Genomic DNA, 15,969 nt, shown 5'->3' with positions numbered 1-15,969 from the left:
GGAAGCGTCAGTTAGCTTGAGTGCGAGAATCAGTAAAAAATAACCTTCATTTTTATATTTAACTCGAGCTCACGGCCAAACCGAAAAAAGGAGACAAATAATGTTTTGTCAAAATGTAGACATAGGTGTTGGGATTCATAAAATGTGACGTTGACAGGCAGGGTCTGTACAAAATTTAAACGGGGGGCAGGGACCGGCAGCAATACCTGTCTCGCTCCCCATTGACCCTAATGTAATAGTCTTTTTTTTCCAAAATAATCTCATTCTGTCTTCGCACTGAGCTTACTCACTCATTTTAAAGAATATCTGAATAAAATAAACACTGTCAGAAACTGCCGGCTTCTGTGTCTCTCACAGTGTTTTCAGTTTTTGGACAGGAGTTACGGTTTTCTCACAGTTTGCAATTGTTCGGGACCTTGTCAGAAGCCAAATTCTGGGGCATTTTGAGAATTTTTTCCAAGCAGATTCTCACATCGCCATAGCAACCGTAGAGCCTTAGCTGCCCATAGCAACCTGTCGCTGGGCAGAAACTGAGCTACTTTTTTGTGATTGGTTAATTCCTGTCTGTCTGTTTTGCCAGTTAACTGAGCTAATTCATTTGAATGGAGTGATTAATTCATGTTTACTGTGGACAAAATAAATAGTTTTATTGTATTGTATTGTAGTTGTATGATTTGTGGTGTATAAAAAGATTCAACATTTATCAATAGAAGATGAACATAATGTACATAATTATAATGAGTAATATAATTTCATATACAACTAAATAATTTAAAATAAAAATGTATAGTAAAATCTACTATCTTAATAATAAGATTTACTTATTCTCATTATACATGCTCCCTCTTGGACAGATCATTCAGAAGCATGGTGTTTCTTTTCATTGTTTTGCTGATGATACACAGTTGTACCTACCTGTGAAACCCACTGAACCTGGATCTCTGAGTTATCTTATTGACTGCCTTAATGACCTGAAACATTTGGATGGCAAACAATTTCCTCCAACTCTTGTGTTTGGTCTTCTATGTTTATCGGTGGAACCAAACTGGGATTTTTCCACAGCTCTAAAAGGTGTGTGTTGTGTGTTGAGTCATTTTTTCTATACTATCTGACAGCTAATATCTCAGGTCAATTAAGTTTGGGTAAATCAGTACAGCAAAACATTATTAAAATGTTGGAATGCAAATGTTTACGTTCAATTTGTTTATGATGCTTATGCGTGTGTTGTGTACATAATCTCTTACATGTCGAAGGCAGAAAGGGAGATGGGATTGTTGCTCGCTAATGCCCAAAGAGAAGCATCAAAGGACGGGAGTGTTAGTGCTAAAGAGGCATTGAGAAGTCTAGACAGAGTTTATCTACATAACAGAGATCTGTGTGCTCATGTTTCACTTTTTTCACTTTTAAGCTAAATCCATTTTCAGTCTCTCCCTAACTATTTCAAACAGAAGGACATGTTAACTGCATTTACAATACAAATGCAATCATGTGTAAGTCAGGATTTATCAAAGTGATATCTGATTAATAATGATCAATTTAACTTCTGTGAGCTCTGTCAGTTTGGCTGTAAGTATTTAAAGTCATGATCAAAATGTTTTGTGTTTTTTTTGCTGATTATTTATTAAACTTGAGGTTTGCAGCAGTGAAAATGATCAAATCCATCAAAGAAACAACAGTTTATTATTCTTGAAAACTATTTTTCTTCACTATTGAACACTTGAAAGTATTTTTCAATTTTAAGGTGGATTTTTCCTTCTTCTTGTTTCAGCATCTGGAGGGCAACAGAGGAACACTGCACACCGTCCTGCTGCTGCAAGCTGACAGAAAAAACACAAGAATCACTGAAACTGTTTTACACTTTATTTCTTCACAGCAGAATTTCAAGACCTCAAAATATCACAACATGAAAATGATCAAAAAACAAATAAAACATTGTTACAGTAATAAATACAATAAAACAGACCAGCAAAACTGTCACATCATTAAATAAAATAATATAGTATAACATATAGGAAATATTCACATGCATAGTTTAAAATTGAAAAAGCAGTTTTTAAACAATAACGGCTTTCAACATGAACTTAATTTCCAGTGGTTTGACTTTGTAATTTTGTAAATGACCTGAGATTGAACATGCATTATAAGACTATCAGTGTTATACCTTATACCATTATAAGACTATCAGTCTTATAATGGTATAAGGTATAACCTTTATATTAAAGTGCTGCCATTGAAGCTGTTAACTACAATAAACTTCTACACAGACGGCAGAGATATGTTGCTGTCTATCACAGTGTTAAACTGATTCAGTCTTTATCCTTTAGTAGTTCAATTATATTTATAAAGGTTGTTTGATACGCTGACTGTAAAATGGTCTGTAATCCCTAATGCTCAAATGATAAGATAGTTAAAGAGTAATTTAAGAGTTTCACCATCTTTGTGTTCATAACAGGCTAAATAGTGATTTACTCCAAACATAAACTCTCTGACTGGTCCTACAGCTGATGGAGACAGATCCTCCCAGAGCAGATGCCACTGCTGCAGGCTGAATGAATGTGTTTAAGTCAATCTTTCTCTGAAACTAAGGAATCTTTGAGCAGGTGGACCCATTGCAGAGACCAAAGGCAAAAGCAGGACTGACATTAAAGGTCTTTATTCTTGGAATTGCAGGTAAGAAACAAAACTAGCTGAACAAGTCTGAATACACAGAGCAGAACCAGAACAAATGACCCAACAAAGACTTAAATACTGACTGAAATAATGGGGGAATGGGGAACAGGTGACTAGACACAGGTGCAGGCTGGGAGTGATTGGCTGGGAAAGACACTGGGAGCAGAGCAGGGCTGATGAACATGATGCAGGGCAGGTGTGCAGGGAAAGTGTGGAGGGAAAAGCTGAACAGAGTCAGACACACATACAACACAAAGATTAAAGAACAGGAATAAAACAGCATGAAGAAAGAGAACAGACCAATTAATAAAAGGCAACCAAAGTAATAATTCAGTCTTTTGACAAAAGAAAATAAGCCTTCTCCCTCACAGGTCCAGTCTTCACAAATAAAGTCTGAAGGCATCTGGTGGACAATAGTTACTAAGGAACATAAAGACAGACTCTTAAGAGCAGGAGGGTCAAACAGGGAGTCCAAATCAGCCCACTGGATAACTTTGCAAACCATGAAAATTGCAGAGGAATAATTCCAATTTTTAAATAAAACACAACTGTACAGGTTTATTTTCGCTCAACTTTCACAGTCGAGGTTTCTGATCTGCCTGTGAACGTCCAACATCAGATAACTGACTTGTGATTCATATAAAACAAACACTTGAATGACTTTCTGAACTTTGTAGCTGCTCAGGATTTGACTCCTAATATTGATGCACTTGTGAAGGCTGAGAGGAGCAAGTTAAACTGTGAGGAGCCTACTTCATGTAAAATGCTGCTTGAGAGGTTTTTCCTCCCTGAACAGAAAACAATGAATACATACTGTGGTCATATTTAAACCTTTCATACATTAAACATTGTGCAAAATGTTGTCAATCAGCAGCGTCTGTGCAAAATAATCTGTAAGAGACTGAGACACATATGTGGCTGGATTTTCCATATGGGCAATCTGGTTTTGTTCCTTTTTATTTGTTTTGGGGGTTTTTGTCGGGTTCCACAGAAATACAACTCATGGCTCACTCGGGTCAGTCTTTTTAAATTTACTTCAATGCAACTAAATAGTTTCCTTCAGTTTCTTTCAGGTCATCAGAACAAAGTTGTGACTGTGTTTGTTCCACTGTGAGACCAAAATATTGTGATTATTATCTGTAATACAATTTATTTATTTATTCGTGTGCGTGTGTGTGTGCGTGTGCGTGCGTGTGTGTGTGTGTGTGTGTGTGTTTGTGTTTGTGTGTGTGTGTGTGTGTGTGTGTTCAGTGAACTGTATCATTCTCTGCAGTAGCTTCCAGCTGCAGCAGTCAGTTCAGTTTCTGTTCAGTCTGACTGAGGGAGGTTTTTGTACGACGCTTTTTCACTGTGTGAACACACCCTGACTGTTGATAGTATGACGACTCTGACAGTAATAAACTGCTGCATCTTCAGCCTGAACTCCACTGATGGTCAGAGTGAAGTCAACTCCATTCCCTGCTCCACTTCCAGTGAATTTGGAGGAGATTCCTGAAAATCTGTCTGATGTTCTGTAGATCAGAAGTTTAGGAGCTTCTCCAGTTTTCTGTTGGTACCAGGCCAGATAGTATTGTGAACCAGAGTAGTGAGAAACTTGTCTATTAACTTTACAGTCAATAGAGGCAGTTTGACCGAGCTGCACTGATTTGGCTGCTGGCTGAGTCAGAACAACATTTTGTCCAACAGACCCTGAAGAGAGAGAAGAAACACTGGACATGAGATGGTGAGGTGAAACTCAGCTACACTCCAAATGACAGAAAAATGACTTTCCTCACCCTGAATGAAGCAGAGGAGAGTCCAGATGAGGACGGAGATCAAAGTCATGTTTTTGATGAGGAGGATTTCTGTGGCTTCTGTTGTCATGAAGGACAGCTGTCAGTCATCCAGTGTTCAACTCTCAAGACTATAAACTCTCCCAGAGCACTGGAGCATGGTGCTGCTGATGCAAAGTGGCTCTCTATGGAAATGCTCTGACTGGCTCCAACAGGGACTTGGATTACTCTGATGATGCTGTTTAATCAATGGATCAATCAACTTATCAGAGTATTGATTCATAATGTGTCAGTGATCATTTTAAGGTGGTTTGGGATTCATGTGTATTGACAGCAGAATGTCATTTGTTATATTTAAATGTATTACCACAAACACTTAATATGAATTCAATAAAAATGAACATATGTTAAATAAAATTACATATATATGAAATGCGTATCACTGTGTTGTTGTCAGTTGTCAAATTACGTTAAAAATGTGACAAACAAGAGTCTAATTTTAGTGAGTTTGTTTGTGTCAAAGTCAGAGAGCCGTGTCTCTCTACAGTGAGAGGTTTTTGTACGACGGCTCAATGAGTTTGTATCACTGTGGTACACGTTCGGTGGAGGAACCAGACTGGATGTTGGAAGTAAGTTTCTGCTCAAATGATAAATACAATATTGTAAAATAGTGTTTTGAATTAAGCTTTTGAATGCTTACAGTAGATAAATATATCATTTTTATTTCGGCACTTTTAGTATTCATGTTGTATTTCTCCTTCTTTACCATGGAGGATAACTCAGAGCAGCTTCACTAAACTGTTCTTTACACATTCCTGTCAGACTGAAATTTAATAACTTGACATGTAGAAACGATGAAGATTTAGATGCATTTTAAAGTGATTTTCTAAGAAGCATTTTTCACTTTAAGATTCAGTTTTTTTTTACCATTGATTGGAATATAATGTGTTCAAATGAAATGAAGCAGAGTGATGATAACAATGGGTGTTTGAAAATGTGCCAAATTTCTGATCTCTGTATTGTTTCAAATGTAGTTTGAAGTCATTTGAACAGTTTGCTAAGTGATGTTTGAAATCAGCTGGTGGTCAGTTCATCTTCTGTGTTTGGTGATGTTTCCAGTGAGAGTTGTAATGTAATGCTTTGTTAACATTTTTGATGATTTTTATGAGAAAGTTATGAAATCTTGTTGTTTTATTTGCAGTGTAGTTTGATATATTTCAGGTCAAACTGTACGATGATTCTTTCTGTGCTGATCTGCATGAGAGGTTTCTTAAAGGGAAGTGAAACAATGTGTGAGTGAGTGACTGGTGGAGCAGAAAAAGCATCTGACACAAACTCCTTAAAGGGGAAAATCCACTCTCACACAGTAAAGGTGTCCAAGTGTCTGGTGTTTGACAGCTGTGTGGTCCCTGTCCTCTAATGTGATTGGTGTCTCCTAGGTGATGTCCGTCCCACCCTGACGGTGCTGCCCCCCTCCAGCCAGGAGCTGCAGCAGGGGAAGGCCACGCTCACGTGTCTGGCCAACAAGGGCTTCCCCTCAGACTGGAGTCTGGCCTGGAAGGTGGACGGCAGCAGCAGCAGCTGGGAGCAGAGCAGGAGCCCCGGGGTGCTGCAGCAGGACGGCCACTACAGCTGGAGCAGCACCCTGAGGCTCACTGCAGACCAGTGGAGGAAGGTGGGCTCTGTGACCTGTGAGGCCACCCAGGGCTCCCAGTCTCCACTCTCAGAGACACTGAGGAGAGACCAGTGTTCCCAGTCCTGACCTGACTCACTGGGACTCTGCTACTGGTTTTACTCTGCTACTGCTCTCACTCTGATGTCTTTAACTCTCTCTGTCTCTTTCTGTCTATTTCTCTCTTCACAATCATCACATTTATCAAGTGTGTTATTTTTTGGCTTGCAGTAATTCTGATATTCTCTGTATGTTAAAACAATAAAGACATATTAATCAAATCATTTGTCTCAATGCATCTTATTACAATAATAACTTACATCATAAGTCCCTTTTTTATTATTTACAGAAGATCAATTAAATGGACTTTGTTTGTCTCGGGGTCACAGAATTAATCAGAATTAATAGTTTTATTAAATAATTAATAGTATGTAAAGTGCCCCACTAGACGCAGTAAAACACTAGACATGTGCTACTGCTCAGTAAAAAATGCATTCAAATCCATCGCCCTCCCACCTCTTGGCTCTTCAGATCACATCTGTGTGCACCTCATCCCCTCATAGTCCACTGCCCTTAAGAGGGGTAAGGTACTGACTGTATGCTAAAGACTGGTCAGAGGAGGCTTGCTTGTATCTTCAGAGCTTCCTGGATTCCACAGACTGGAACATGTTTAAGGACTCTTGCTCTGATATTGATGAACTGACTGATGTTATTAGTAGCTGGGTCTCATACTGTGAGGACACTGTTGTTCCAACTAAGGTTTTTAAGGTATATCCAAATAGTAAACCATGGGTCTCTAAGTCCCTTAAGAGTCTTCTGTATAAAAAGAAAATAGCTTTTAAGGCAGGTAACTTGCAGGTGTTGCACAACCTTCAGAAGGACATTAAAAGAGAAATTAGGGCAGGTAAAATTAAATATAAAGACAAATTAGAATCACAGCTCAGGATGAACAACCTGGGCTCAGCTTGGGACAGTATGAAGACCATTGCTGGGGGCAAGGTTCATGAAAGGAGTCGGCTATCCTGATGGGATTCACATGATTTCAGCGACAAACATTCTGAACTCAAGAAGAGTCTTCTGGCATCTCCTCCATTTATCCCTTGCTTTAATGAGCAGAGTGTCATTAGGTGTTTTAGTAACTGCCGACCCAAGAAAAGCCCTGGCCCAGACAATATTAGTGGCCGCACAATGAAAGTGTGTGCAGAACAATTAGGCCCAATTCTGTCACTCTTCCTGCAGACAGTGCCGCTGTTATGGAAGCAGTCTGTAATAGTGCCTGTTAATAAGGTCAGTCACCCCAAAACCCTTAATGACCTGAGACCTGTTGCCCTGACATCCCTTGTTGCTAAATCTGTTGAGAAACGTATTAAAGTAGAGCTTTTGGCTAAGTGGAACCCCTTTTAGACCCCATCAGTTTGCCTATAGGGCCAAGAGGGGAGTGCAAGATGCCACAGTAACCCTACTAATTATTCTCTATAAACATCTTGAAAAGAGTGGGAATCATGCTAGGTTACTCTTTGTTGATTTCTCATCAGCATTTAATACCATCCAACCCCACCTGCTACCTGAGAAATGACTGAGCAAATTCAGCCTTGACCCGGGCCTGGTGGGCTGGATACTGGATTTTCTATTATCCTCATCAACAGATCCACTACTGCCAAAATAAACGTTCTCTTCAGCAGCGTTGTTACTGCTCTGAAGTGTATTTCAAGCTTTAAGGAACCTTATCTTGCATCACTTCATATCACAATGTTCTTTAATGAAGGAACAAATACATGTTTTACCTTTTTTTCATTGACTTCAATGTTACTAAACAGTTTCCTTCAGTTTGTTTCAGGTCATCAGTACAAAGTTGTGTTTGTTCCACTGTGAGAACAAAGATATTGTGATTATTATCAACTATCGATTCATATTTATTACTAGTGTGTGTGTGTGTGTGTGTGTGTGTGTGTGTGTGTGTGTGTGTGTGTGTGTGTGTGTGTGTGTGTGTGTGTGTGTGTGTGTGTGTGTGTGTGTGTTCAGTGAACTGTATCAGTCTCTGCAGTAGCTTCCAGCTGCAGCAGTCAGTTCAGTTTCGGTTCAGTCTGACTGAGGGAGGTTTTTGTACGACGCTTTTTCACTGTGTGAACACAAACTGACTGTTAGGATAGTGTACACTCTGACAGTAATAAACTGCTGCATCTTCAGCCTGAACTCCACTGATGGTCAGAGTGAAGTCAGAGTTTGATCCACTGCCTGAAAAACGATCTGGAATCCCTGATTGTCGACTGGTAGCATAGTAAATGAGAAGTTTAGGAACTTCTCCAGTTTTCTGTTGGTACCAGGCTAAGCGGTCCCCACCATAAACTCTCTGACTGGTCTTACAGTTGATGGTTGCAGATCGTCCCAGTTCAGATCTCACTGCTGCAGACTGAGTCACTGTGATCTGGCCTCTGGACTCTGAGGATACAGAGACAAAAACATAAAGCAGCATCATGGTTTTGTGGGCTTCATTTCAGAGGGACGGATGTTCATAGAGGAGAGGAGTTTGATTCTCTGGACTTTACCTGTGAAGCAGCAGCAGAGGAGAGTCCAGATGAGGACGGAGATCAAAGTCATGTTTTTGATGAGGAGGATTTCTGTGGCTTCTGTTGTCATGAAGGACAGCTGTCAGTCATCCAGTGTTCAACTCTCAGGACTATAAACTCTCCCAGAGCACTGGAGCATGGTGCTGCTGATGCAAAGTGGCTCTCTATGGAAATGCTCTGACTGACTCCAACAGGGACTTGGATTACTCTGATGATGCTTTTTAATCAATGGATCAATCAACTTATCAGAGTATTGATTCATAATGTGTCAGTGATCATTTTAAGGTAGTTTGGGATTCATGTGTATTGACAGCAGAATGTAATTTGTTATATTTAAATGTATTACCGCAAACACTTATTATGAATTCAATAAAAATTAACACACGTTAAATAAAATTACATATATATGAAATGCGTATCACTGTGTTGTTGTCAGTTGTCAAATTACGTTAAAAATGTGACAAACAAGAGTCTAATTTTAGTGAGTTTGTTTGTGTCAAAGTCAGAGAGCCGTGTCTCTCTACAGTGAGAGGTTTTTGTACGACGGCTCAATGAGTTTGTATCACTGTGGTACACGTTCGGTGGAGGAACCAGACTGGATGTTGGAAGTAAGTTTACGCTCAAATGATAAATACAATATTGTAAAATAGTGTTTTGAATTAAGCTTTTGAATGTTTACAGTAGATAAATATATCATTTCTATTTCGGCACTTTTAGTATTCATGTTGTATTTCTCCTTCTTTACCATGGAGGATAACTCAGAGCAGCTTCACTAAACTGTTCTTTACACATTCCTGTCAGACTGAAATTTAATAACTTGACATGTAGAAAAGATGAAGATTTAGATGCATTTTAAAGTGATTTTCTAAGAATCATTTTTCACTTTAAGATTGAGTTTTTTACCATTGATTGGAATATAATGTGTTCAAATGAAATGAAGCAGAGTGATGATAACAATGGGTGTTTGAAAATGTGCCAAATTTCTGATCTCTGTATTGTTTCAAATGTAGTTTGAAGTCATTTGAACAGTTTGCTAAGTGATGTTTGAAATCAGCTGGTGGTCAGTTCATCTTCTGTGTTTGGTGATGTTTCCAGTGAGTGTTTTAATGTAATGCTTTGTTAACATTTTTCATGATTTTGAAGAGAAAGATGTGAAATCGTGTTGTTTTATTTGCAGTGTAGTTTGATATATTTCAGGTCAAACTGTACGATGATTCTTTCTGTGCTGATCTGCATGAGAGGTTTCTTAAAGGGAAGTGAAACAATGTGTGAGTGAGTGACTGGTGGAGCAGAAAGAGCATCTGACACAAACTCCTTAAAGGGGAAAATCCACTCTCACACAGTAAAGGTGTCCAAGTGTCTGGTGTTTGACAGCTGTGTGGTCCCTGTCCTCTAATGTGATTGGTGTCTCCTAGGTGATGTCCGTCCCACCCTGACGGTGCTGCCCCCCTCCAGCCAGGAGCTGCAGCAGGGGAAGGCCACGCTCACGTGTCTGGCCAACAAGGGCTTCCCCTCAGACTGGAGTCTGGCCTGGAAGGTGGACGGCGGCAGCAGCAGCAGCAGCAGCAGCAGCTGGGAGCAGAGCAGGAGCCCCGGGGTGCTGCAGCAGGACGGCCACTACAGCTGGAGCAGCACCCTGAGGCTCACTGCAGACCAGTGGAGGAAGGTGGGCTCTGTGACCTGTGAGGCCACCCAGGGCTCCCAGTCTCCACTCTCAGAGACACTGAGGAGAGACCAGTGTTCCCAGTCCTGACCTGACTCACTGGGACTCTGCTACTGGTTTTACTCTGCTACTGCTCTCACTCTGATCTCTGCAACTCTGTTTTTTTCTCCCTCTGTCTCTTTAAATGTTGCAGTAATGATGTTTCTTGCTTTTTGATTTAAATATTTCAAAAAAATAAATAAAGACGTGTTCATCAAATCAATGATATTTGCAGCTTTTTTATTATTATAATGATCATATTAATCTCTCTTAATGATAGCAGTGTTTCCATTAAATGTACAAAAACTGATCTCTCCTCAATATAAATGGACATACCAGGCAGTCGGGTAACACATGGTGTCCTTCCCATCTGTCTGCTGTTTGTCTATATACCAGTATGCTGAAAATTAAACAATAAAACACATCTGTCAGACTTGAGCGTGTTTCAGTTCATATTACAGATTTCTAAAGTGACATGAGGGTGATCTGCTTCTTCTAAATATTCAAATTCAACATCAGTTTTAACATGTTTTTATTTAATTTGTTGTTTTGACGTTCTGAGAAAAGTAAAACCTTCTGAATATATCTGAACTTGTTAAACTGTTTTAGCTTTAGAAATAAAAAGCATAATATCATCAGCATACAATCACATAAAATGAATGTGATGTTTGGTTGTGACCTGTGAAATATTGACACATCAGCATACTGTTTTTAGATGGGGCTCAATGTTAAACACACATTCAATTTCATCTTTTTTCGAAGTCACTAGCTCTCTCATACCTGCACGTAGAAATGTGATTCAAACTTTAAAACGGAGGAAAACTTCTGCTCTCTCCAAAACACCAAACTGTTTTTATATAACATGTAAGCTTTTCAAACTATAAGCAGTCAAACGAGGAGTGGAAATCACTTTTTCTTAAAAGTTAGAGTGTAAGCGTCAGTTAGCTTGAGTGCGAGAAGCAGTAAAAAATTACCTTAATTTTTATATTTAACTCGAGCTCACGGCCAAACGGTAAAAAGGAGACAAATAATTTTTTGTCAAAATGTAGACATAGGTGTTGGGATTCATAAAATTTGATTTTGACAGGCGGGGTCTGCACAAAATTTAAACGGGGGGCCGAGACCGGCAGCAATACCTGTCTCGCTCCTCATTGACCCTAATGTAATCGTCTTTTTTTCCCAAAATAATCTCACTCTGTCTTCGCACTGAGCTTACTCGCTCATTTTAAAGAATATCTGAATAAAATAAACACTTTCAGAATCTGCCGGCTTCTGTGTCTCTCACAGTGTTTTCGGTTTTTGGACAGGAGTTACGGTTTTCTCACAGTTTGCAATTGTTCGGGACCTTGTCAGAAGCCAAATTCTGGGGCATTTTGAGAATCTTTTCCAAGCAGATTCTCACATCGCCGTAGCAACCGCAGGGCCTTAGCTGCCCTTAGCAACCTGTTGCTAGGCAGAAACTGAGCTACTTTGTTGCGATTGGCTAATTCCTGTCTGTCTGTTTTGCCAGTTAACTGAGCTAATTCATTTGAATGGAGAGATTAATTCATGTTTACTGTGGACAAAATAAATACTTATATTGTATTGTATTGTAGTTGTATGATGTGTGGTGTATAAAAAGATTCAACATCAATAGAAAATGAACAAAATGTACATAATTATAATGACTAATATAATTTCATACAACTAAGTCATTATAATTAAAAAAGTATAATAAAATCTACTCTCTTAATAATAAGATTTACTTATTCTCATTATACATGCTCCTTCTTGGACAGATCATTGAGAAGCATGGTGTTTCTTCTCATTGTTATGCTGATGATACACAGTTGTACCTACCTGTGAAACCCTCTGAGCCTGGATCTCTGAGTTCTCTTATTGACTGCCTTAATGACCTGAAACATTTGGATGGCAAACAATTTCCTCCAACTGAACTCAGATAAGACAGAGATCATTGTCATCGGGTCCCAGCATGTGATAGAACAAATCCTGCCATCTGCTGGTGACCTTTCAAAAAACATCAAGACTGTTGCAGAAAATCTTGGTGTGTGGTTTGATACCAAATTAAACTTTGAGCAGCTCACCACAAAGCTCGTGCAATTGTGTTTCTACCATTTAAGAAACATCACTGATAAAACCTGAAAATGCTGTCTTATAAATCATGATTTAACTTTTATGACACTACATTTTTCATGAAGATTAAACATTAAATTCTTCAGCTGTGTTTGATTCTGACTCTGAGTGAGACTCACTCTAACACAGTGATCCTGTTCTGACACTGTATCAACTAAATAATCTTCTAAATTATACTTACTTTAAATAACTAAAAGTATAATTATAGAGTTATTGCTGTAATAAGTGATATCTTTTATGTCAAACCTCTGTTGTTTTGGTCTGAGTGCAGCTGTTGAGTCAGATCAGTTCCTCTCCAGCTGAGGGAGGTTTTTGTACGACGTTGTATCACTGTGTGAACGGGAAGCCGTTACTATGCTGACAGTAGTAAACTCCTGAATCTTCAGCCTGAACTCGACTGATGGTCAGAGTGAAGTCAGTGTATGCTGTAATCATACTTCCACTGAAACGATCTGAAACTCCAGACTGACGGGTTGTAGCTGTATAAATCAGGAGTTTAGGAGCTTCTTCAGATTTCTGAAGGTACCAGTGGAGGTAGTTATAAACATCTGAACGGGTTTTACATCTGATGGAGACAGTCTGTCCTGGAGCAACAGAGTGAGATCCAGGAGACTGAGTCAGGATGATTTGTCCTGATGAACCTGGAAAACATGAAAAAGAGGAGAAGGTTTATTGAGACAAATCCAGCTTGGAGAAAGATGATCAACATGAAAACAGAAGAGTATCATTTCTTTAACATGGAGAATAGATGGAAGAAGGTAAATGCTGCTTGTGTCAGTGTTTCTCCATCACAGCAGAACATCATTGTGGTGAACCTGGTTGCATCCTGAAGCCAAGTTTTCAGCAGAGAGTCTCACCCTGAACAAGGAGCCCCAGGGTGCCCAGCAGTAGAGTCAGTGACATCATCATTGTGCTGGCGGCGTGTCAGTGGCTCTGAAAGGTCTGGACAGCCACTGATCAACACTGGCCTCTTAACGGCTGGGAGCAGAGAGGCAGGACAGATATGCAAACACACAGAGTCAGTCAACTGTAGCTGTCCTCAACATATCATGCTGTTTCCTCCTCACTGCTGGGACAACTCTACATTTACATCATCCTCATGTAGATTGGGAAACTAAAAATTTCAGTTTTGATCTTGTATTCTCCAACAATTAAATACTGACTGAAAATGAAATTAATTAATTAAGCCAAACAGTCTTCATTATTTGATCATATCCAAGTCTGACAGAGGGTCAGGTTGTGACAATCTGGAGGCATGTTCAGGATCAAATCAATGAATTTGATAAGACATTTGTGGTCATTTGTCCCACTTCTGTTTTGCTACCTCCTGTGATGATGGGGGTTTGTGAGTTTGTCTGAAGTCATTTGGTTTTTGGAAAAGTCTTGACTTAAGAGTTTGCCCACTGGGTTGAGGGTATCATCCATGAGCTTTGTTTTCTTTTGTTTAAATTAAATTTGGGAAGTACTTGTCTCTTGTGCATTTTGGTTTGAGGTGTCTGTTATGTTACTGGAGTTTTTTCCACTTGGTTTCGGTAACAAGCTCTAGCAGGTAGTTTGTCTCAGTGTGACTTCTTAAAGTGGCAGTGAAAGTGGTTAGAACTGTATGCTATGCATCACATCCATGACTGTCTGGGGATAACTGCATAGTAGCTGCTTACTGGACCCACTGCTTACAGTGAATAAATAACCCCCATCAGTGACTGCCTGAAGATCAGGGCTGAGCTCATGTTGATATATTTCAATCAGGAGAGATATTTTTTTGTAAATATGTAATGAACAAAATCTTAGTAATGACAAAGTCTTTGGCGCTTGAACTCCATGAGGAATCATCTCTAAACATATATATGTAGATCCCCCATGAAGTCCAGACACTGGTGGTGGTGATTGCTGATAAGACTGAAGAGAAGATGGCAGATGGGAATAGACTGCAGATCCTGTAGAGAATGGAGGAGATGGGGAGGTGGTGGGGCGCAGGAACAGCTGTATGACAGGACTGAAGCAAAGGGAGAGAGGCACATTTAAACAGAACGCTACAGGATTATAGGCTGAGGCTGAAGTGTGGCCTTTATAGATGAGAATGCTTGAAGGAGGCAGACGTTACCAGTTATGCCTGTATGTTTTAGAGTCTTCTGACTGAACTTTTGCTAAGCTTCCTTTGTGAGCCTGGTGTGGGGAAGCTCCAGTTTTCTTGTGTGGACTACTTTCGGGTTTTGATGCACGTTAGGATTCAGTGCTTATTTATGTCAGCTTTGTTTAATAGAAAGGTTAGTTACTTTCCTGTTTGTAAGTGTAATTTAGTCAGGGATTGTGAGGAGGAGTGATGATCCTGTCTGGACAGACTTGTTGTCTTCAACCTGCAGGAGCCAGGTGAGTGGAGTTGGGTCATCGGGAGGTTGTAGACTGTTTCTATAATTTATAAATGGTAATATTTGGTAACAGTGTAATAAAAGCTAAATCTCACTCTTGGGGTTTTAATATACAAACATCAGGACTGAGATATTGCTAAAATATATAGAGCAGCTACTGGAGAGTAATTCTGGAAACTCCTCAGACTGTTGAATGTTCTGAACTAAACATCAGGAGCTCAAACAAAATCGGATCTTGTTCTCTCACTTTTCATTCAGCAGTGAGTCTAACTACGTTAAAGATCAATTTTCTGAGGTGTGTGTGTGTGTGTGTGTGTGTGTGTGTGTGTGTGTGTGTGTGTGTGTGTGTGTGTGTGTGTGTGTGTGTGTGTGTGTGTGTGTGTGTGTGTGTGTGTGTTCAGTGAACTGTATCAGTCTCTGCAGTAGCTTCCAGCTGCAGCAGTCAGTTCAGTTTCTGTTCAGTCTGAATGAGGGAGGTTTTTGTACGACGCTTTTTCACTGTGTGAACACATCCTGACTGTTGATTTCATGAATACTCTGACAGTAATAAACTGCTGCATCTTCAGCCTGAACTCCACTGATGGTCAGAGTGAAGTCAGAGTTTGATCCACTGCCTGAAAAACGACCTGGAATCCCTGATTCTCGAGTGGTAGCCTCGTAAATTAGAAGTTTAGGAGTTTCTCCATCTCTCTGTTGGTACCAGGCTAAACAAGGACTGGAACCGCTACAATCTCCAGCAACATCCTGACTGGTCTTACAGCTGATGGTTGCAGATCCTTCCAGTTCAGATCTCACTGCTGCAGACTGAGTCACTGTGATCTGGCCTCTGGACTCTGAGGATACAGAAACAAAACCATAAAGCAGCATCATGGTTTTGTGGGCTTCATTTCAGAGGGATGGATGTTCATAGAGGAGAGGAGTTTGATTCTCTGGACTTTACCTGTGAAGCAGCAGCAGAGGAGAGTCCAGATGAGGACGGAGATCAAAGTCATGTTTTTGATGAGGAGGATTTCTGTGGCTTCTGTTGTCATGAAGGACAGCTGTCAGTCATCCAGTGTTCAACTCTCAGGACTATAAACTCTCCCAG

The 15,969-nt window shown here is 39.8% G+C and overlaps 5 gene segments (V, D, J or C); 2 read left to right on the top strand and 3 right to left on the bottom strand.

The window, feature by feature from the left end:
- Positions 1-4,015: 4,015 nt before the first annotated feature.
- LOC133996782 (immunoglobulin kappa variable 4-1-like) lies at positions 4,016-4,530 on the bottom strand. The segment is given in 2 exon segments: positions 4,016-4,359; positions 4,446-4,530. Coding segments are annotated over 2 exon segments (393 nt in total).
- Positions 4,531-5,031: 501 nt separating this feature from the next.
- LOC133996302 (Ig kappa-b4 chain C region-like) lies at positions 5,032-6,292 on the top strand (the record flags this gene model as incomplete). The annotated part of the segment is given in 2 exon segments: positions 5,032-5,071; positions 5,882-6,292. Coding segments are annotated over 2 exon segments (363 nt in total), but the record flags the coding sequence as incomplete, so codon positions are not given.
- Positions 6,293-9,249: 2,957 nt separating this feature from the next.
- Positions 9,250-10,577, top strand: LOC133996287 (Ig kappa-b4 chain C region-like; the record flags this gene model as incomplete). The annotated part of the segment is given in 2 exon segments: positions 9,250-9,289; positions 10,097-10,577. Coding segments are annotated over 2 exon segments (378 nt in total), but the record flags the coding sequence as incomplete, so codon positions are not given.
- A 2,266-nt stretch (positions 10,578-12,843) lies between these two features.
- LOC133996781 (immunoglobulin kappa variable 2-28-like) lies at positions 12,844-13,425 on the bottom strand. The segment is given in 2 exon segments: positions 12,844-13,157; positions 13,374-13,425. Coding segments are annotated over 2 exon segments (366 nt in total).
- A 1,952-nt stretch (positions 13,426-15,377) lies between these two features.
- Positions 15,378-15,911, bottom strand: LOC133996779 (Ig kappa chain V region 3381-like). The segment is given in 2 exon segments: positions 15,378-15,715; positions 15,823-15,911. Coding segments are annotated over 2 exon segments (390 nt in total).
- Between the last annotated feature and the right edge of the window lie 58 nt (positions 15,912-15,969).

This window comes from Scomber scombrus, chromosome 16 (genome assembly GCF_963691925.1).
Source record: "Scomber scombrus chromosome 16, fScoSco1.1, whole genome shotgun sequence".
NCBI lineage: Eukaryota > Metazoa > Chordata > Actinopteri > Scombriformes > Scombridae > Scomber > Scomber scombrus.
The sequence above is the reverse complement of the archived record's forward strand: the minus strand, read 5'-3'. Positions and strand labels throughout refer to the sequence as shown.